The sequence below is a fragment of the Chinchilla lanigera genome, unplaced genomic scaffold (assembly GCF_000276665.1).
Source record: "Chinchilla lanigera isolate Chin_1 unplaced genomic scaffold, ChiLan1.0 scaffold00048, whole genome shotgun sequence".
Taxonomy (NCBI): Eukaryota; Metazoa; Chordata; class Mammalia; order Rodentia; family Chinchillidae; genus Chinchilla; species Chinchilla lanigera.
The window spans coordinates 8,126,704-8,150,799 of NW_004955449.1; the positions used below are offsets into that span (position 1 = coordinate 8,126,704).

The 24,096-nt window shown below is 35.1% G+C and overlaps 1 protein-coding gene across 4 annotated transcripts in view; it reads left to right on the plus strand.

The window, feature by feature from the left end:
- Scn1a (sodium channel, voltage gated, type I alpha subunit) overlaps positions 1-24,096 on the plus strand; it is a 147,854-nt gene that overhangs the window by 53,794 nt on the left and 69,964 nt on the right. For all 4 annotated transcript variants that reach the window (XM_005393285.2, XM_013518812.1, XM_005393286.2 and 1 more), the window contains exon 2: positions 11,153-11,465. In XM_005393285.2, coding sequence (XP_005393342.1) covers positions 11,202-11,465 — 264 coding nt within the window. In that variant the 5' untranslated portion in view covers positions 11,153-11,201. The remainder of the gene's footprint in view (positions 1-11,152; positions 11,466-24,096) is intronic.

The window sequence follows — 24,096 nt, forward strand, 5'->3', positions numbered from 1 at the left end:
CATTACGCCTGTGTCATTGTGGGGTTTATGTTAACTTCCTTTTAGACAGTGGTTTTCAAATCAAATTAAATGGACTCCTACCATTGCTACAGACTCAGAAGTAGGGGAAGAAAGGACAAGAAAGGGAAAGGGAAACAGGGCTGGCCACCAGGCTTTCTCCTTCTATGTAATTTCTTTTGTTCAAAACCTACCTTGTACAACCTGGCTTTAGCCACTTCTGCCCCTGTTCCCATCTAAACAGGCCCAGGAAGCCCACAGTAGGCTTTTCAGGCCTATCACCTCACACTTTATCTCAAAATCTGCAACCACAGACGCTATCGTGGACAATTAGACTTCTCTCTATTCTCCTCGATCTCTTGCCAGACCATTTACCCACCAGAGTAAGATTATTTATTTTCTAACATGGAAGACTTCTTTACTAAAACAGCTCAACTTAAATAATTTGTTTATAATTGAGGTCATTCCTGTATTGTTGATAGAACCTAATCGCAGTTATTTGAAGAAATTCCTTTAAATTATTCTGAGCATGACGGCCAGAAGGTGTTCTGAATTTCACATTGTACACTGCAATGGTCCTAGTTTTGATGCCTGTCTTCTCCGTACAGAAAACAGCATCCTAAGGATACATATGTTTTTATACTGAAGTACAAATTGAGCCTGATAAGCTGTAGCAGATGTGAATCTCAGTCAATAATTGTGTTTATGGAATATAAATGTTCTTTATTTAATATAAATGTTATATATATGTGTTCAGTTGGATTAGCAGTCTGATCATTGATTACCGATTTACATTTGCAGATCAGTAAGATCACTGTGTCAAACACCCCTGAAATATCAGTAATTTACAAAATAATTAGTGACTACTGGCTGGCTCTGGTGGTTTTGTCTTGTGTCCCGTGTATCCTGTTATCCCAACATCCAGGCTGAATAGCAGGTCCTGTTTAATACTAGCCTTTCTCTGGGCAACGGGAAAGATCAAGAAGTTGTGTGGAACCACAAGTTGCACTGAGAGTTTCTGTTTGATTGATGGCAATTCATCTCATGGTCCAATGGCCAAAGCAAGTCACTCTTAAACTTCTAAAGGAGATACATTATAAGAATGCCACCTACTGAGAAGGACCTCAGGTCACACGGCAGTTGGTGGGATATACAATTCTTCTTACAGGGAACAAATTACTGGGCATCTACCACACATGACTACCCCTGAAGGCCCCTCAAGTCTAAAAGATCTGCTGCTTCTGTGTTCTTAGTGTGTAGGGGTCTTTAACAACCTGAGGGTTGTTGCTGTCTATGATCTACAACAGCTTAGATCCCTTCTCTGAGATGTTATAACAGCTTAGGGCTTTTCAGCACGGCAAAAGTACAAGCCTTTGGCTTGCAATAATAGATTTGTTAACAAGCAGATTATGGGAACTGATTTAAATGAGACTCTGTACCTTTTTTGGAGTCACTAAATAAACTCATCGCCAAACTGGTATGATTAGAAATTTAGTTTTCTAAGCACTTTATTTAATAATTATATAATGAAACAAAAGATGCCCAACAAATGCACAATTTTATTAACTATAAATTGAATTTGTGTATTTCTTGATTCCAAACATACCTAAAATATAATGTGTATTTTAAATATATAATATTTATCATATGATGTATTCACTTTGCAGTAGGATCTGAAGTAAATGTAGATCATGTATATATTTAACAGAGTGATAAGTGATATAGTCAATTTAAACAGAGTACAGAGTGGTTCTTGGTATTATTGGATCAACGGAGTCACCAGTGCATTGAATGATTATTGAGCTCCTTACTTTATTAGATTATCCTGAAAATCACCCTTGAAAGAAATATATAAGTGTAAATGTGGACATATGCTTGCTATATTTGAAATATAACCTACAAGGCATAAAAATTTAGGAGTAAACACAGTTTGTTTTTTAATTTAAATGTTTAAACACAAGGGTGAAATATGTTTTTAGTCATTCCAATTGTAAATATTTAAAATGGGCTTTATTAAAAGTCACGTATCTCCTATATTTGAGAAATTCTACTTGTAAAGAAATTTATTTCTTGGATGTTAAAAAATAGTCATGTAAAATCACAGCTACAATAATAACATTTCATGTATTCTTACTTTTCGGCACTAACATTCTTTTATAAAGTGGGTGGCAAGAACACTACAAAAGTCAACAGAAATATTTCTTTATGAAGTCTCTTGCCCTGATGGCTGATGCTGTCAGCTATGTGCTAGGACTTTAGAAGGACTGACAGTCATTTCGGCAAAAGTATTTTTTGTTTCTTCTCAGCACAACTATCAAATCATTTAGAGACAGAATTGCAAATATTTTTATTCCCCTTATATAAAATTATGTAGTATAAGATGGTCAAAATACATAGACCTGATATAATTATATTACAACTTTGGAGTTGAAGAGATTGGAATCAGGCAGATGAATTTCATAAAATAATCTCGTCAGTTGATAACTAGATATAACTGGGTTTAGCAACATACAAAAAGTTATGGAAGCGAAGTTTAAAACAAAGGTAGTGATATAGTCAACCAGGTTCTAGAGTGCTTAATTCTAAATATGAGTCTTATGAGCACCATCCTATTGCAGGGTTTTTTGTGGGGAAGGGGTTGAGAAAGGGTAACTATGTAGTACAGCCCAAATTTGAACTCGCTTATGTAATCCAGACTGGCCTCAAATTCACAGTGATACTCCTGCCTCAGTCTCTCAAGTGCGGGGATTACAGGTGACTGCCACCACACCCAGCTCAGTCTTTTTTTAAATACTTTTCATTTTTCAGAATTCTGAAGACAAAAATTTTTTTACAAAAGTACTCCAAAGAATAAAATTTGATTGAGTGCATACTAGTATAATCTGATTACTTGTGTTATACTTGCATATTTATATTTAAATTTAAAATCATATTTTCTAGCTATCAGGAATTGGAAGTCATTGGTTTGGGAGTTAGCAGGGAAGTTCTAATGGCAGTTCTAGCATCTGTACATGATGTGACCTTGGATGTGTTACATACTAAATTGGAGGTTGGAAGCATAGAAACTCTAAACAAAGAAATGTCAGTTTTTCTTTCCTTCCTTTGTTTTCTACTAAATGAGAGGGATGGATTAAAGTGATATCAATTTTTGTTTTCAATGTTTGCTATTTCTTCATTTTATGATTTACTTATCTTTGAGTTTCTTAAAAAAACTTATCTTCTGGAAGTTCAGAGTCTGAGGCAAATTGATTTCTCATCCTAAATGCCTACCTTGTTGTTCTTGTTCTTGTTCATGTTCTTGCTCTTGCTCTTGCTCTTGCTCTTGCTCTTGCTCTTGCTCTTGCTCTTGCTCTTGTTTTTGTTCTTGTTCTTGTTCTGCTTCTGGTCCTGGTCCTGGTCCTTGTCCACGTCCATGTGGTTGTCTTTGTCCTTGTGCTTGTTAAGGCAGGGTCTCACTTTGTAATTCATGCTGGCCTTGCACTCACTGTGCAGCCCACGCTGGCCTTGAACTCACTACAGTCTTCCTGCCTCAGCCTCTGATGTGCTGGGACTATAGGCATGCACCACCATGTCCAGCAATATCTGCCTTCTAAACTCTCATGACTAAAATATTAATAAATTAAGGGCTTTAGATATTCTTTCCTGTAAAAATAAATTACAAAAGCTGCAACCAGAGAAATCATAGATCTCTATATATGGTTGATTATATAGTTGGTTAATAATTTTTCCCTAAAAATGACTTCCCAAACAGATAAGACAGAATAATAGCAATTATTCTAAGGAATGGTAATAATAGTGAAAAGGAAAAGGAAAAAATGAGAGAATTGTTGCACTAATGTAAGAGCATCGTTGGGCACAAGAGTAGGCAAGGGAATTAACTTTAAGTTTTAAAAATAACGTGGACTTTATACTAGTCACCGTTCTATTGCTGAGAAAAAAAAACCCTGATGTAAACAAAAAGATGTTTTTGGCTCATGATTTTGAAGTTTCAGTTCATGATCAGCTGGTGCCAAATCAGAAACATGGAGGAAAGCTGCTTATTTCATAGTGGCGGGGAACCAAACCAGAGGAAGAGCCAGAGACGAAGAACCTGGGGACCAGATACAGACTCTCAAGTCACACCACCAAGGCTCATGCAGACGCACCCAAAAGTGTGCCTTCCTAATCTCCTGTCTCTGAAGCCAACCCATGCAATCATCAAGGTTAACCATCACAAAACTCAAGAATTTGGTTGAGGAAGGAAGCCTCATGAGAAGTTACTCAGCATGCTATTTCTCAGCTAACTCTGTAATGGTAGCAAAGTTGTGTCTATTGGGGAACAGTTAGATGACATCCAGCTCCAGCGCATAACAAAAAAATTAAAAAGAGCACTAAAATAGATAAATTACAAAATATTATCTTTATGCCTCAAAGACAATTGTTTGGAGGGTAAAGTTTTGTGTAAAAACCCAATGGCCAACTAAGCAAAGTCAAACATTAAGCAGCGCTGTCTATGCAAGCCCAAGTAGTTATGGGCAGTGGTGGGAGATGCTACAAACTTATAAAAGAAGAAGCTACGAACTTATAAAAAGGTATATTTCTTCAGGTACAAAACATTTAGGAGATTTTTTCATCTTTAAGGCTTTTTGTGTGAGATGCCATAGTGAAAATTAAATGCTTCTTTGTGAGCTTCTGTATTTGGATGGAAATCTCAAATGACCAAAGAAGTCTGGACTATGAAGGCTTCATGAGTTAAATAAACCTTCTGTACCTGTACTACCAAGGTTTCCAGAACCAGATGATTGGCCAAAGCAAACCACCTAACGAAGAAAACCTTTTGGCTGTGACAAATGCTTACTCAAAAAATGAAACCAAATGGATAAACGAAGACATACCAAATAAATGCAAACAAGAAGGAATTATATGCTATCAAAGTTGTTGTTAGAGGGAAAAAATAAAACAATTTGAAGTAAAGAAAACATGGTGCCGTGGTATGTTGGAAGCAGCCTCATACATCTCATGATCACCATGTCTCTTGATTTACTAATACTGAGAAATTTACTTCTACCATCTGGAATCGTGCAAGCACACTGTGATGTGTGCACAAAGAAGAAATCATCTAATGATGTGTTTTTCAAAACATATTCCTGTCATTATGTGATATATGACTGTGCAAGGCTGAGTAACTTCCAAAGAGCTGACAATGAACATTATCTACATATCAAATGGCATAGAATTCATAGAACAAAAATCCCAGAATCTATAAGAATAAATAACATTATAAAGACATTATTTTAACTCTCTGAACTCATAGTAAAATAGAATAGAACTATGTAGAGATAAAGATGGCCTAAATAGAAGGTGAATTTCAGTATATCGCATTTCACAGTGATATAATAAATTTCACATTTTTAAAGTAAAGGCAAAACTGCATTTACTCATTTACTTGTTAACACATGTCATGCCACCATCATTTATTAATGTATCTTGTTTTAAAATTGAGGATTCTCTTGTTTAATTACACATAAAATAAAAATTGCACAAGTTAGATACCATGTCTGATATATATGGCATAATATTTAAATTATGTTGAGAAAACTTACTTCTTCAAAAGTATTTCTTTATGGCACAAACTTCTAAAATCCTTTCTTCTGCCTGTTTGAAATGTACAGTGTATTACTATTATCTACAGTCTCTCTACTGTGCAGTAACACCCAGAACTTCCTACGGTGCTTTTTAGTGTTTATAGGAATGTCATCCAATAAATAATTTATATTAGGATAAAAGGAATACCACAACAAATTTAAAGAAACAGAAATGGTGAAAGCTATATTATCAGATCAAAATGCCATAAAACTAAATATAAATGAGTTAGATGGGGAAATTTTGAAACTTTGAATATGCTCTCTCAAACAGCTCTCATACTAAAGAAGAATTAAACCCAAAATTATCTTAAGAATTTAAAAATATATTCTTCTCTACTTTAAGAATTTTCTAGATGGGTCTGGTGGCACAAACCTGTAATTCCAGTACTCCCTAAACTGGCCACAGAAGGGTCCCAATTTCAAGCCCAGCCTGTGTAATTTAGTGACTTAGTGAGACTAAGTCCAAAATAAAAATAAAATTAAGTCCAAAAATAAAATAAAATTAAATCCAAACTAAAAATAAAATGAAATACAACTTAGCACTTAGCTCAGTGCAAAAGTCCTAAGTTCAATTCCCACTACCAGAGCAAAAAGTATTTTCTGGTGTTTGGTGTTTGTTTGCTTGCTTGCCTTTGGTACTACATCTAAAATGTCATCATCAAAGCCAAAGATTTTCTCTTATGTTTTCTCCCTGGAATTTTATAGTTTTGCATTTTACGTGTGGGTTTATGCTACACTTTGAGTTGTTATCTGTGAAAAGTAGAAAGTTTGTATCTAGGTAGGTTCTTTGACTTTTCTTTCACTCTTTCTTTGTTGCATGCAGATGTCCAGTTGTTCTGACAATATGTATTGAAATGACTGTAATTTTTTTCATTTTATTGTCTTGCTTCTTTGCCAAAATCAGTTACGTATATTTATGTGGATCTATTTCTGGGTTTTCTTTTTTGTTTCACTGAGATATAAATAGATGTGTATTATATTTGCCAATATCACATCACCTTGATTGCCTTACCTTTACAGTAATCCCTACACCTGGGTTAGTATCAGTCCTTTGACTACATTCATTTTCAATACCACATTGGACATTCTGAAACTTTGATGGCTTGTATATCCTTTAGAATCTGTCAGTGTCCATAAATTGCTTTGAACTTATGAATTAAGTGAAGAAGAAGTAATACCTGGACATGGGGCTGGGGATTTAGCTCAGTGGCACAGCGCCTGCCTGGCAAGCGCAAGGTCATGAGTTCGATTCCCGGTACTGGAAAAAAACAAAAAACAAAAACAAACAAACAAACAAAAAGAAGTAATACCTGAACAATACTGAGCCTTCTTACTGTTGAATAGGGAATTTCTCATTTATTTAGTTATTTTTAAATTTCTTTTTTTCAGAAATTTATAATTTTCCTTATATGGCTCTTGTATATATTTTGTTAGATTTATATCTAAGTATTTCATTTAGGGGTATGCCAATGTAGATTATATTATGTTTTTCATTTCAAAGTCTTCTTGTTCATTGCTGGTACATAAAAGAGTAACTGACTTTCAGATATTAACCTCGTTTCCTGTAACCTCTCTATAGTCACTTATTCATTCCTGGTATTCCTTCAGTCATTATTTTCAAGTTTTCAGTAAAGATAGTCATCTTATCTGTAAACAAAGCCAATTTTATTTCTTCCTTCTTGATCTGTTTACCTTTATTGATTTTTTGACTTACACATTAGTTAAGACTTCCAGTACAAAGGAATGGTGAAGAGGTACTTGGGCCTCATCATAGTCGGGGGTCATCAAGTTTTTTCATTGTTACTTTAAACTCATATTGCCATTAAAGGAAAATATACTGATTTTTATGTTAATTTTGAACACAGATATGTTCTTTTACTGCATTTAGAAATTTTCTAGGTTTGTCTCCTGAACATTCTAGACATAAAATCATACAATATATGAATAACTGTAATGTAATATCCTTTATCTCTATCATTATATAGTGCAATTAATTCACATATATAATTTGAGTAGATTGTATTTCAGAAAATCATTAAACAGTAGTGTTGATTTCTTTTATTGACTTTAATAAAACTACTTTCAAGGTTACTTTGTTAAGATTGTTGCTTACTTTGGAGTTTATATAAGTAGATACAAAACTCTGTCTCTTACACACTATAAATTAACGTGTTAATGTGCATTAGTAGGAAAAAGATATTCAGCAATTAATGTTAGAATAACTGAGTAGCCAAAAAAGAGATGGGGAGGTGCAGGAGATTTCTACCTTACTCCATAGAAAAAATTCTAAATATGTCAATCAAAGATTTAACTTTATGAATTAAGCCACCGAAATACCAAAATTGCAATAACAAAATATGACTAATGTACATACATCTGCATGTGTTTTCCATGTATGTGGCTATATTTTCTTTCCAGTCTTTCCTTGCACCTCCTACTACATACTCCCCAGATGTTTTCCTAAACATCACACAAAATCCTGAAGCCAAAGAAGGGGTAAGAAGCACACAGCATTTTCAACATTTTAATTGAATTTTTTAATATATAGCTTGGAATATTATAGTCAAAAACATACTTTAGTCTCTTTAAAAGGCCATCTTTCACAAAATCGATGGTTAAATCACACCTAAAAAGTGCTATAATTTTAGAAGAAAAATAAAGCAAAAAACCAGGGCTTTTTAAACAGGTACAGAAAGAGAAATTAAAAATAGTTCTTAAATAGTTGAAAAATGTGTTCTATTCTTCTCCTCTAGTAAGACGAATGCAAAATTAAACTAAACTATGCTTGTATTTGTCCCTATCACATAATAAATATGGAAAACATAATAGTACAACATGTTGTTGAGGGCATAGATAGAATGGCAGTGTGTTACACTGATGGCAGGAGAATTACCTTGTAAAGTTTAATTTGGTAATATCTTCCAAATGTAAATATTTATAGTTTATGGAGCTATGCTGGTTTAGATATAAAAGATTCCCCCAAATTTCCATGTGTGTGGAAAGGGATTGGATCATGGGGTGTTGTGCACATCGGAGGGTTATCTCACCAATGAATTCACAGCTAAATGTATTACTAGGAGGTCAGGCCTAGTAGGAAGAGAGGTCACTGGAGGTGTAGGTTCAGTTTCATCTCCCTTCCCAGCTCCTCTGTGACTCGGCTTCCTGGCCACTATGATGTGAGCAGAGTTCCTCTACCATACCCTTCCACTCTACCCTTCCCGTCTTGGAGCCAGCCAGCTACGGATTGAAACCTCTGAAAACCATGAGTCAAAATAAACCTCCCCTCCATGACATTGTGGATGTTATATATTCCGTCCCAGTCATGAAAAAGTAAGACAAAAGTCAGTAATACCTTTATAAATTAATCTTGCAAATATATCTGCTTATATGTTAAAGTACATGGGAAAAATATCTTAATTACAATTTTATTTATAATAACAAAATATTGGAAAGAGCTTGAATACCCATGACTGAGGAATTGGTTCAATAAATAATAACTCCTATGTGCAATGGAAAACTACAAGAGGAATGGGTCAAATCTATAAAAACTGAAATGGAAATGATTGTAATATATATTTTTTCAGTGAGAAATGCAGGATGCAAAATATTTGTAGAGTGAAATACTATTTGCATACATGTTTTTAATAGAGCAAGAATGAATAAACACATACTAATGTGTTAGCAGATACATATTACATACATAGAAGAATATATGAGACACAAATAATAGTTATTGCCTATAAGAAAGAGAAACAAAGTGGAGATATTACACCGCTTTTTCTTTTCAATGTTTTCACTCTGTACCATTTGCATATATTATATCAAGAAACTACTTAGTTAAAATAAAAACCATACATTTATTTGTCAGAATGCCTCCTTTATGAGAAAATGAGCCATAGTTCTTATCTCTGAACTCATATTTCCAATAAACAAGCGTTAGTATTTTTCTGATGCTTATTGAAGAATTAGAGGTTTTTAGACAAAATACTCCTTTTCTATTTCTTTTAAAAAGCACTAGAAAGTCAAATTTAATTTTAAGTGCATTATAAGAATCTCTGAAAAGTTCACTGAAAAAACCAAGGGAACATATTTATTTATTTATTTATTCATTCATTTATTTCTTTGTTTGTACTGGGAATCGAACTCATGACCTCAGGCTTGCCAGGCAAGTGCTTATGCCTCTGAGCTACATCCCTGGCCCAAGGGAACATATTTAGAGTTAGATTCTCCTTTCTGGTCATGTATTGGAGAATATGATCATAAATGTACTAGCAGTGGGAACCTCCTTTGGTAAAATTTGAAGTCTCTGTAGCACTCCTCAAAATAATTATGTCTGAAATTTTATTTTTGTAGTTAATATGCACCAGTGCTCTATTGAACTGTGTCATAGCTTGCTCAGCTTAATGAGTTAGTATAGTATTTGAATAAAATTTGTGTCCAAGCATAGCTTAGGCTCTGGGGAAGTAATATCTGTGAAATTCGAGTTCATATTAAATATACCTTAAAACAATGCATCTGAGATTTGGCCTCTGGCATGAGATCAAGTCTGACTCTGCTTTAAGTTGTTGACAGTTTTATCTCAGATCCTCACAGTATGTTTAGAACTAAAGAACTACAAAATCAGCAAGAATATCATCATTGCTTTAGTGAAGAAAAATACGTCAGTTTCCATTTAGTTTAGGGCATGATCTTATTTTTGAATCATTTTTCTTGGAATAGAAAAATCCTTCTATCTCCTGCATGAATAATCATCTTCTATCTCTGGCTCAACCTATTAATTTCATCCCAGCCTATGAATTCTCCGTCATATAAATAGTGTTTGTCCAATCTTGAACTACTGCTTTGTCAGTACATTGACAGGTAAACCTAGCCTTCTGTGAGAAGTGAAGTGAGCAGGTTTCAATAATCTCAAAAAGTAGAATACATCCAGATTCATTAGGACCACAGTAACTATGTAATTGGTCATTAAGGCTGAAAGCAATGAACTGCTCTGATCAGCTTGGCAAAGAGTCACTTGTCAGACCTAGCGGTTTTGACTTTATGTCATCTGAGAGACAACTCCTTTCTCTTCCATCCTTGCTGACTGAGTCATCCTTTGTCTCTTAGGTGCACACTTCATCTTCTGGGTGGGTTTCAGAGTGAACAGTCCAGTATTGACATGGTGGTAACTGGTCTAATGAACCTCCCTGAGGCTATATCTGAACCACTTTTTAAACTCATGGTCCCGTTCCTCTATAAATACAGCACACACGTTAATGAGCATGGGGTGCTTAGCAAAGTTCAACATAGAAAACACATTTGTTAAGAATTTTATTTAGAGGGGCTGGGGATTTAGCTCAGCGGCAAAAGCGCCTGCCTGGCAAGTGCAAGGTCGTGAGTTCGGTTCCTGGTACCAGAGAAAAACCAAAAAAAAAAAAGAATTTTATTTAGAAATTACATTCTAACCTACAGAAGAAACATATTTCATGACAAGCATTTATAGATATTAACATATCTTAACCCTTCCGTAATATATCTGCATTTTCTTTTAGGAATTTCATACGCAGAGTAAATGGTAATTAAAATGTGCAGGATGACAAAATGGAGCAAACAGTGCTTGTACCACCAGGACCTGACAGCTTCAACTTCTTCACCAGAGAATCTCTTGCGGCTATTGAAAGACGCATTGCAGAAGAAAAGGCCCAGAATCCTAAACCAGACAAAAAAGATGATGATGAAAATGGCCCAAAGCCAAACAGTGACTTGGAAGCTGGAAAGAACCTTCCATTTATTTATGGAGACATTCCTCCAGAGATGGTGTCAGAACCCTTGGAGGACCTGGATCCGTATTATATCAATAAAAAAGTGAGTGTTTATTGTGCATATTTTGCTGCTAATTCCCTACTGCATATGTTGGATTGTTGTAGCACCATTGCTGTCTGAATTTGCCTAACTTATAAAGTATCCGACCTTTTATGAAATGAGAAACATTTTGGGATGTTTTATGTGTACACCTCAAGGTAAATTGATTATAACATATGGAGCTGTCCCAAGTACAGCATGATAGTCACTGAAAAATAACAGTTAGGTGTAGGCAGATAAATTAGTGAGTTAAGAAATTCTCCCCAAGGATTATATTTATTGTACAATTTTATGTACTTTTTGGACTTAAAAATCTTGAAATTATCATGTATTGCAGACCTCAGAAAATAATAGTATTAATTTTTATGGAACAAAAATGGACACTATAGGGGTTTCCAATATCTTTGTAATGTTATGCATAATAAAACAATTAATTCCCTGAGGAAACATCTTCTCACATAGAAAAAAATGTATACACTATAGTTTTACAAATTATTTTACCTTTGGGTAGAAATATACTGCTGTCTGATCTTTTGGCAGAAATACATTGATGTTGATAAGAATTAACAAAAATGTAATGTGCTGAGGAGCCTACAAATATTATCTGACTGCATGCATTTTCTGTACACATGCTTGGAATGAATACTTTTCTATTAAGCACACAGTCTTTATTATCTCCACTATTCCACCAAATCAAACAGAAAACACAGGAAAAGACAAATAAAATGTTTGTTGTATTGATATAATTAAATTTATAACTTCAGTTAATTTTTTAACATTTTTTCACCAGACGCAATACATTTGGTTGAAGGGTAGAAAAAGATGTTACAATTAAGCAAATAGAAGTTTTAGTTGGACATGAAGCACCAACTCCCCTAAAACTTTAGGAAATGTTATTGATATCCCAGTTCTATATGCAGTTTGTCCTTGTCAAGTGCATGCAAAAGTTTGGCAATTTTTTTATCATGATTTAAGAGTTTTGTACATTTCTTCTCATTGGCTAATATAAATTCTGAGGCACAAGCCTCATAAAAAAGATGACTAGCTCTATGTTTACATGTTTTTTTTTTTCACTTTTCAGCATACAACTGGTTTAAGTGTAATAAACTTTCCCTTTATTAAAACTGGTTTGCCCAATCTACAGTACTAAAGGAAGGAAAAGAAATATTTTCCATGGATTTCATTTTCTTTTAATTAATTTAGTTGGTTACAGAGATTATCTCATAACTGCCATTTAAATTAGGACAAAATTTTATTTTGTCATTAAATCAATTCTTTCAAAATTACTTAATATGCTAGTTGAAAAACCAAAATTCAAAGTAAGGAAACTCTGAGTCTCATTTGTATAAGAAATGTGAAAATGCTGCCTGTAAACCCAGCACTTTGGGAAGTTGAAGCAAGAAGCTCACAAGTTCCAGCCTAGCATGAAAAACTTAACAACTCAATGAGATTCTGTCTCATATTTTTAAAAAAATTATGTTTGAAGGGGCTGAAGATGTAGCTTTCAGGCAAGTTCTTGAGGTTCAGTTCCCAGTACAGCAAAAAAATCATCTTTGAAAACTCATTTAAAATTATTTTGTTATTGAAGTAAAGACTCAGATATATCCAGCACCTAAGTTCATTCTCACCATAGTGTGTGTTGCTTAATTCGTAGCCAGTCTCTTCAGAGGCTGCTCTTATGATGGTGAGTGAGCTCCATCCTCAGTAGGCATTTTGCTCAGACTTCCATACCCCATTCTCTGGTAGTAATCACCATCTAAAAATTACCATATTCCCCCAGAGTCAACCCCTTCACGCAGAGATGAAATCTAGCACCAGGGCACTTATTCTGTATCCTTGTTTGTAAAATACTCTGAGAAAAACCAAACTAATACATGTTGACAAGGATAGAATTCTTCCTGTGGAAACCAGACTATCCAACCAATCTTTTCTGTTAAATTAAAGAGACAATATCTGATAAAAGGTATTGTCTTCAGGGGAAGTTCCTCAAAAACGTAGTCCATGATTGGTTTATAATGAATTATATGTAACAAAGTACATAAAGGCAGACAGAAAAAAAATTATGCAAACTTATAAAAAACGTTTTATGAAACTGAAGTTCAGCCAAATAAATTTTGTTAGGCTCTTATTTGAACTTCTCTTTGGCATCATCCATTCTTATCTTCAAATGCACATTGTGTAAGAAAGGAAAAGTGTTCTGACATTTTGGTGTAGATCACAATGTGCAAGGAGAACAACCTGATAAGAAAAATATTTTTATCGGGAAGAAATTTTCTCATCAAATTGACATTAAGCAAATCCTCAAATTTAAGTCATTTAACAGCAAAGCAAGGGGCTGGGGATTTAGCTCAGCGGCAAAAGCACCTGCCTGGCAAGCGCAAGGTCGTGAGTTCCGTCCCCGGTACCAGAGAAAAACAAACAAACAAACAAACAAACAAAAAAAAAAAACAGCAAAACAGGAGAAACTTTTTGCAAGACTAAAGTATCAAACACTAACATGATATACTTTAGAAAAAAATTTTCCTCTCTTACTACTTTTCTTTTAAAATTTTCTATGCCCACTGTGTACTGTTTTCTATTCTTAAATTTTCTTCATAATTGGATTATTTTAATAATGAATCACCATAAGTTCTCAAATTTTCTACAGTTAAAGTTGGAGCTGCTTAACAGAATCCCCACTTTTAAAAAATGATATTTCTTTCAATATTTGATGACTAATTTTATATTAGTGATGAATATCAGAGATTAGTAAAGCAGTCCTTATTGAAATCATTCAGTACATACACATAATATTCCAGAATAGCTACAGGCTCTAATGGTGCAAATATCAGTAGAAAAGTTGCACTTAGGAGAAGATTTCCCATCATTTCTGACATCTGGAGCATAGACTTGTTGTCCAAAGTGAGCTGTTAAATGTTGTCCAAAGTGAACTGTTAAATGACTTCCGTAAGATTCAAGTACAACACAATAACTGATGTGTCCTTTGTATCTATATATAAAGCATCTCATTTCTCTTTTAATAATATATAAAAAATAAAACAAGGTAACTGTTTTAACCTCATTGTGTTGCTATAACATAGTATCTGAGATCAGGGAATTTATACTGAACAAAAATTTATTGACTCAGAGTTCTGAAGGCTGAGAAGTTCAAGATTGAGGGACTAGCATCAGGGCAGGCCTTTCTGTGATCATCTGTGTTGTGAAAGGTGAAGAGGCATGACAGAGCAAGAAGGGCCAGAAATCACCTTTTATGGGGGCATCAATCTCACCTGTGAAGGAAGCGCTTACAGCCTAATCTCCTCTTAGAGTCATCACCTTTTATTTTCTTTCTTTTTAGTCTTTTTGAGACAGGGTCTCACTATGCAGTTCAGGCTGGCCTTGAGCTCACGTTGTAGCCCAGGCTGGCCTTGAACTCACAAACATCCTCCTGCCTCAGCCTCCCAAATGCTGGGATTAAAGGTGTATACCACCACACCCAGCTACAGTCACCACCTCTTTCACTGTAGTAACGGTAAGTAAATTTCGAAAGGTGCATTGCAAGGGATAAACATTCAAACAATGGTATAGATGATAAAAATGGTTTCACAATCCATTCTTTATGTTACATTTTGGGTTAAAGTGCAGTGGTGTGCATACAAAGGAATTTATATGAATAGAAATAACATAACACACTGAAAGTGTCTATGATCTTCTACAAAGACAATGTCAGTGAGCTTATAGAATGTCACTGCTGATGGTGGATTTTCTGACAACATATGCCCACATATTTTTATCTTCTTTGTCCCAGTTTTAAGTTATGTAATATTTGAACATTCTGCTAAAATTGTTAGAGTGGTTTAAACCACAGTCAAGGATTGTAGTAATGACTGAAGAAATAGTAACCTGCTTAGAAGCATTTCCTGATACGTGAAAGCATTAGGAGCTTCACAGACCCTCAGATGTTTTAAACCTTCAGAAGTCCAAGCTAAGTACAAAGGGGAAGAAAAAAGATAAAAAGGCTTTCCTAATATAGTCATAGAATGTTCCATATGATATTTGCTCTGATCCACTGGTCTTCAGAACATGATTCCAAGTGGGATTTCTTTTGTTTGTTTATTTATTTTAGCTCTGTAACAAGGCACCTTTTAGTTTGTGAACACACCTTTTTTTCCTTACAGTATTTTTTCACAGTTTCCTTTTCCTAGCTTGGGTTGATGTTGTATCATTTGGCTATACATACAAATTCCTCACCTACGCCTTATTATGGAACATTTCTCCTTTCTGAAGTTCTCAAAATTTCAGATGACTCATTAGCCCTATGGGAAGAAATATCCTTTTGACAACGTGGTAGTTTACTGGAAATAGAATGAGGTATTTTAGATCTGTGGCAGAAATGGATGTGTATTAATTATGGAATGTAGATATGTACTCATTTAAAAGCTGTATTTTGTCCTTGATTGTTTCACGGGCAATTTAAAAACAGTGATTTCTTCTATCATCCACCCCAAGAAGATGTGCACTCCTCTGTCTCAAGGCTACTTGAGAAATCCTTCTCGAGGGGCTTCAAGTTCAAGTTCCTGCCTGGTTTGTCACTGCTGCAAAAGCTTTAGTTGTTATATTAGGATGGAGAATTATTTGTTATGTTTTAATTGGAACTATAGAGCTTTTTCATACCAATATAATTTAACAGAAAATTGGAAAGGTAGGTAGATGCTAACTGAAAGCTTATGAATACATGAACTGTCACATGGACGGTTTCTGGTTTACAACTATTCTTTGCATATCAGCTTTATAGAACAAGCAGCCACCAAGGCTCTCTCTGACATCCAAAGCATGGATGTCTTTCTCCTTTCTCCTCCTCACCCATTATTTCTTCTTTATGCTGCTTCCTTCTTTGCCACCTCCATGTCTCTGCTTCCAAAACAGTCCCGAGGTGGTGATGTTGGTAAAGAAAGTATAGTTAATATTTATTGGATATCTGTTGTATTAGTAAGAGACCTTTCCAGTGAAAGTGACCCAAGCCTGACAGAAATTACTTTCAAAGGAAAAGAGAAGGAAGGACACAGGCTAGAAAGGAGGGAAGGTAGGAGGAAGAGAACGGGGGAGAACAAGAGAGAAGAAAAGAAGGAGGAACATGGATGGGTTAAGTCTATTTTTAATATCAGAAAAATTCCACCCTTAAAGCAACAGAATCAGGACAGTCCTTTTTCTCCATTTTGGGCTGTTTTTACTTGTGCTGGCATAATTCTTAGGCAGGCTCTCCCACAAGATGCCAGAAATAGCCATCAGTAGCACTGCATGCTGCAGCCTAGTAACCCCAGAAAAAAAGTTTATGTTTTCTTTAAAAACTCTATCCAAAGACCTAGAATTGCCTCTAATTAAGTCATGGGGTCTCCTCTGAGCCAGTGACAGTGGCCAAAGGTGTGTGATGATCTATTTGGCCATGTTAGGGTCACACAGTGACCCAAGTTGCTAAGGGCTGTGTCAGTTCCACCCAACCCACATGGGAAGACAATGGAGCAGACTTTCGAGAATGGTGACTGCTGAAGCAGAGAAGTCATCCTAGTTTGAGAAAAATAATACTCACACATTTTAGGTATCAAGATATTTAAAATTATTTTTAAATGTACATATCCTTCCAAAATAGCTCTTGTCTTTATTTAAAATCATGAAACTGAAGTGAAATAATTTGCCTAAGGCCTCATAGTTATTAAGTAAGATGGTACTCCTAAAACCAGATCTGTGAGCTTCTATGGCCCACTGCGATGTTATTGTAGCTCTGGTGATAGCACTGGAAAGTTTGGGAGGAAAGAAACTGAACCTGAAAATTCCATTGTAAAAATATCCCTGATCTGAGAAAGGAAATGTTTCTCGTTGTGTACATTAGCAGAGACACATTTTACTATAGAAACCATGATATTTATGTAACAAGTTAAAATTATGTTCATGGGCCTATTTTATTTCACTTTATCCTTAAAACTATTCTAAGTTTGGTATCTTTACATCCTCCTCAGTGAGATGATCAAAAGGGAATAATTCACTCTTGATTCTCTCACAGAAGGTTTATAATCAAATTGGGACCCCAAGATGAATTAGCCTAGCATATAATTGTGTACCACCCAAGGTTTGTGCCAAAGGTATGGGACTGAAAAAAATGTATTCTAGATTTTGTCACTCTGTTGGTGGTTGATAATTTCTTTACTCTTGCTGAGGTAGAGGTCAAAGTATCCACTGACCTGGCTGATGAAACTCTAGCAAGGCACCTGCTATGGGGTAATCTGTCCACTGGCCTACCTGGCTAAAGCAGAGATAAGAAACTGTACAGGCTTTTCTCTGAGTACAAGATTCTGCTTTTTATGAGATTATAGCATAATTTTTAAAACACTGACTATGAACCACTGAGCCCACTGATCTGTTTTGTTGGACTTCTATAACATTATTTAGGATTTTAATTATTTTCCCTCATTTATGAGTTAGTAGATCCCACACATGTACACAAATCACTCATATTTGGGTTTCTCTTGTAATATCAAATCTGGCATTGATGACTTTCCTGCCAAAAATTGGCAGTTACCTATAGCCACACAGCCTCTGTGGGGCTTTACTGTGTAATCCGTGGCTCACAGTCCACATCCCAAACTAGATGAAGCCATATATGAAAGCTTGATGGGCCACAAATAAGCAAATGTCATAGGTTGTACTCCAGATTGATGGTCTCTAGACCAAAAGAGAAAACTGAATGAGACTAAGGGAGAAAAATAAAGAAATAGCACTTGCTCACTTCAGAGTCAGTTAGAGAAGCTACAAGAAAACTTTTATCTCCTGGTTAGCCAGAAAAGGAGACAAATCTTTGGCAGAAGACACACGTTGTAACAAATGGGCATGGAAGTAGGTATGTGTTCCTATTGCTGGGACACAACACCCAATTCTCACAAGTTAAAGGAGGAAAGGTTGCATTTGGTTCAGTCCATGGTCATTTGCTCCAAACCAGAAACATCATGGTGGAAGTATATAGTAAAGCAGATACTTAGTTCATGAGCAGCTTAAGATGGGAAAAGGTGAATCCTATGTATGGACAGCAGCTAGAGCCAAATTTCTGCAGTCTGACTGTCAAGGCTGTATTGTGGGGAGAGATGGATATTTGACACTTAACTTAGAACTCTGCCACCATTTTCAGAGAGACGTACTCTTACACATGATGGCAAGGTTTCAAATGCCATTAATTTAGAATTAATTGCTTTAAGAATTACATAGGGCTGGGTATGTCATGCAGTAACAAAGTGATTTCTTAGCATTTACAAATGGATTTGTTACCCATCACCTTGGGAAAGAAATGGTAAAAACAATAAATTTGGAGTCAGTCTTGGTACTTGACAATTTTTTCTTTCTTTTTTATTAGTGTATGTTTGTGATATGTAATACATATATTCATCATGGAGAATTGGCATAATTTTCCAGCAATATTTAGATAAAATACAAAGTTAGAGCTTTGATGATGTATTTGAGGGAACACGGTGTCTAAATAAGTAAAGGTTAAGAAGATGGGAATATATTTAGAAAAGGAAACTGGAAAAGAATGGCTTACTAAACTCAATATCCATACCTGACAGAAAATTATAAACAAATACTTATAAATAGACGTAGAGACCTGAAAAGATTATTAGATTGTAACAAACACAATTTCATAAATAATAATCTCTGTAAAACTATTGTAAGTTTCTTGGTGACTATGCAGTTAAATTTTGAGAGGAAATATTTTAATTCATATATAAAACATGTAATCATTGGTTTTTTGGGGCAAAACAGATTCACAGTCCTGTTATTGCAGAATCATCTGAACTACTTATCTTTTGAAAGTATGGAGTACCAGGCATCACAGTCCAACATTCTGAATTAGAATATCGCAACATCTCTTTCCACTAAGTACCTTAATTTTCATTCCTCAAATGAAGTAACTAAATCACAGAAAAGTAAAATATGGAATCTCACTGATAGGAGATAAGAGTCAGCTTTTGAATCAGACTTATGATTTCAGGGTGCACCTTCTTAGCACAAAAAAAATACTACTTATATTTTCCTAACGTTGCTTTCCAGATCATTAGACGACTGATTACAAGGGGTGATTATCAGTTTTTCCATGTAACTACCTTGTTGTCTTTTCTTTAAAGCCCAGAAATGATTTGTATCTAGCAGACGTTGCTGAAGAAAATAACCTAGCTGACCAATTAATGAAGTCTTGTCAGTGTTATTCACTACAATAGACAGTAGACAGTATGTGGCTACTGAGGACTTAAAATATGTCACATCTAGGATGTAACTCCGTGGTAGAACACTTACCTTGCATTTGGAAGGAAGGCCCTGGGTTCAATCTCCAGCACTGCAAGACAAGAAATAGAGTTTATATTTAACTGTGTTTTTGAAGGACTGTAGTCTCTAGATTGAAGTAAAGTTTAAGATAATGGCTATATGTTTAGAAAAGACAACTGGAAAATCATAGTCTATTAAATTGTGTCCACATATATATATGGTAATTCTAGATTTGGAAGATCTAAAATTTAGTGTGAAACAATGATATAAAAGATCTCAGTTATTTTAAATTTCACTCTCCAATGATAAGGATGATATTGGATAATGATATTGGTTTAAAGAAAATATTACTATAATTTATTTCACTTATTTCTTTTTTTATTAGGAAAAAAGTAATGCATGGCACTTAGAACATATAAAATCATATGTATATCTCTGATTCATGTTTTATATTGTGTTTGCTTTGGACAGTGCTAGCCCGGATGAACCTCCACCAAGTTTTCTACATTTATTTCTGTTAGTATAGATAGGTGAACATTCCTTAATTGGTAAATTTCTTAGGATAATGACTTACGTATCTTTGCTTTCTCTTGACTATAGCACAGAGATTGACAAATGTTGCATTAAAGAGCTAATACACGTATTTTGAATTGAAATAATAATTGAATCTAAAATGAGGTCCGTGCTATTTTCCAAGTGTATGACATGCTCATACATACTAACAACTTATCAGATAGACGTTCAATAAACATTATTTCCTTTGTACAACTGTACAGAAATAAGTAACTTGTAAGTTGGGACAACCTAAAAACTATAAATATTTCATTCCTACAAATATATCTATAAAGTGATTTTTATATATAAAATCTAATTTCAAATTCAATCCCAGTGCTGTTTGAAACTCTATTCATATGTTATATGATTTTTCACATGTTATAATAATGTCATGAATTTTACAGTTCTATTCCTTTGTAGAACCGTAAAGAAAACACTTGCTGTTGCTGTGACAAGTAAACTGAAGGACAGGTTTTAAGAGTGGCTGAATTGTACTAAACAAGGCATCCCTGATGCCTGCACATGGGTTCAGTCATGACAATGTTCGCATCAATTTCGGGGACTAAAGACAGTCCTGGGTCAACCTAGATGTGCCTATATCTGCCTATTATCCTCCCCCAACTGGAATTGTTTCATTTGTATCAAAGCAATTTAATGCAATAAAAACAATCCTGAGGAGTTTTATTAATGAAATTTTTGTTGAACTAAGTAGACTTAAAGGATGCTAAGATATCTCACTACACTGTCACCCAAAACATTCTTTTCAAAAATGAAGAATGATAATTTAAAATTTTATAAATCTTGTTTTGTTTGAAATCACATATTTTCATACAGTTCAAAATATAAAAATATCTTGGCTAGTCTTTGGATTTTTCCCTTTTGGACTCCTTTCTTATGTGTAAAATAGGGGAAGACAAATGCCTACATGTTTGAAAATTTGGTGTTGCTTAATTATTTGTTATATAGAAATGGTGTTTGCTTTTCATGCTCTTTGTTCCTCGGTACCATCGATAGCAACATTGGGAGAAACATACATCTGAGAAGCAGCGTCAGATCAGGTGTAAGTAGTAAATAAGAAGTCTCAAATGAAACTTAATAATACACAAATGATAACATATTTAAAATTCTCTCTTCCTATATATTTATATATATATATATTGCTTTATTGTAAGATTATTGGAAATAAACGGATAAATACTGTAAAGTGACATACATGAAGTTTTTATATAAGTGTATATTTTTCAGGCTGAGAGATTCAGAATATTTGCAGAAAAAAAAACTATGAAAATGGCCCTCTAATTGTGGCAATATCACCATGTTTCTGAGTAGCTCTAGCAATGAAGCTTTGCCCATCTGTATTTTTTATTTTTCTGGTACTGGGAATCAAACTCAGGACCTCACATTTGCCAGGCAGGCACTGTGCCGCTGACCTATATTCCCAGCCCCATCTGCAATTTTTGTGAGAAATTAAAGCAGACCAAACATTATTGTGCAATAAAAATTCACTAAATTCACTTATAAATTCAAATTGTAAGCATTTACATACTGCAAACAAATCTTACAAATATCAGATTATAAAACAATCTGAACATTCTTTGAAATGCTTACACATATTTACATAAGTATTGGAACACTTCCTAAACTCAGTGAGGATTTCCACTAAGGCCAGAAGTAACTGAGAGCAACTGAGAATTTTATCTACTCCTTTAACATTCATTTCAACGTGTTGATTTATCTATCAAAAAACTTTTAAAAGTAGAATTTATCAGAAAACTTCTCACAATTAAGCATGCCGTGTTTTCCTTAAATTCATCTTGCTGAGCCCTGTTGGGTCCCTTGCTTTCAAGTTTCTCTTACTGTCTCAGTTCTCAGGGAAAAATGTTTCCTCTCCCCCACCGACTTTTCTTTGAGTGCTCTGGTTCTGCCTTTTGCTTTGCCATACCTCCTCCTTCTAGTTGTGTGTCTGTCTGTCTGTCTTTCTTTCTTTCTTTCTTTCTTTCTTTCTTTCTTTCCTTCTTTCTTTCTTTTGTTACTTCCTTCCTTTTTTCCTTCCTTCCTTCCTTCTTTCCTTCCTTTCTTCCTTTCTTTCTTCATTTCTCTTTCTTTCTTTCTTTCTATCTTTCCTTCATTCTTTCCTTCCTTCCTCCTTTTCTTCCTTCCTTCCTTCCTTCATTTCCCTTGCTCTGTCTCTCTTTTTCTTTCTTTCTTCTTTTGTTCCTTCCTCCCTCTCTTTCTTTCTTTCTTTTTTCCTCTGCTCATGGTTTGCACTCTCTTTTGAGTGGTAAAGTAATTAGTAAAAGGGCTAAGAGTAACATCTTAGATTACTTATCTGAAGTCTTTGTTTTCTTTTTGAACAAGAATTTTAAGTCTTCTATGGGTTCACAGGAGTATTTGGATAGTTGCTCACACTCAACCAGTCTCTGTTTCCTCACCCTGGAGTCAGGTGTGGTGCATCCAGAAGTCCAGCCCTGCTACCTTGATAGCTGATGGAGTGGACAAGATTGCACTATACAGTCCTTCCCAAGTTGGCCTAGAGAAGGAGATGATGAGGGAAGAGACTTTGCCAGTACTAAGTGTCCAAGGTGGAATATAGAATTTCCCTTCTCCTTAGGCTGAACTTCCATTGCTGGTGAAGAGTCTGCTGGAATTTATTTATCCAGTGAGGTGATATATTTTAGTACAGAGAAAATCATAAGTGATGAAAAGGCATCCATAAAGCATTTCAAATGGATGGAGGTCTAAGCTTTGAGGTATATTTCTTACTTGATCAGAGCTAAAGATAGTGAGGCCATTGACATTCAGATAACATAAGTCTTTCCATATGGCTGCAACACTAGGAAAGCATACTTTGAATCAATATAAATGCCAACATTTTGTTCTTTACTGAATTGTAAAGCCCTGGTCAAAGTTATGAGTTCTCCTAGCTGGGCACTTGTTGGGGACCACAAATTCACAATGGCTAATTTTGCATACTTCCCTAAGGGATAAATGGAGGCTTAGGATTATTAATACTACCCTTTTGAGATTTCCCATTGTCTCTTTAAGGATGGACCATCCTCTCCTACCCACTAAGACTAAGACTAAGAGCACTAAGATTAAAAGACACTCCAGGGCAAGTTACTTCTTAGCATAAGATCACCTCCCCACACTTGAGTCATCTAGTAATCTCCTCACATCCCCTCCCCAGTCAATAAATGATGAGGTTCTGCCTGCTTCGTGGCCTTTTGTTCCTTATGAACAATTGGTCATCCCAGACCCATGTTCTACTACCATTTTATCTCTTCCTTTTTCTTTCTTTCTCTCTTGCTGTGTGCCATAACACCTGGCAAGAGTTTGGAGGCTCACTGCAGGGGTCCCAGGTAGGCACTAATCCCATGGGCAAATGAGGAACTTTCAAGCATATGATGTGTATACTGTATACTGATTTCTTGTCTCATTTTTCATGAAGAAAATTCCATCACAGAAGAGGATCTGGACCAAGGTTCAGCTCAGTGGCATAAGCACCTGCCTGGCAAGCACAAGGTCCTGAGTTCAATTTCTGGTACCAAAAAAAGGGGGTCAAATCAGAGTCTGTAGGGGTATGTCTAATAAGTATTCTTTGGCTGTCTACATGTGGAAAACTACCTGTCCACAATCATGTATTTTGACCTCAATTTTCTGCTCTTCTGATAGAAAGAAGCCAGGGTTTAAGGAGGAACTTGTCTTTATTTGAATGGTCCTTCTAGAAGTAGAGCTGGTATTTAAGAAGTTGGCTGTCTGATAATTATAGGCTCGCTTTGGGAGAAAGAAGTCT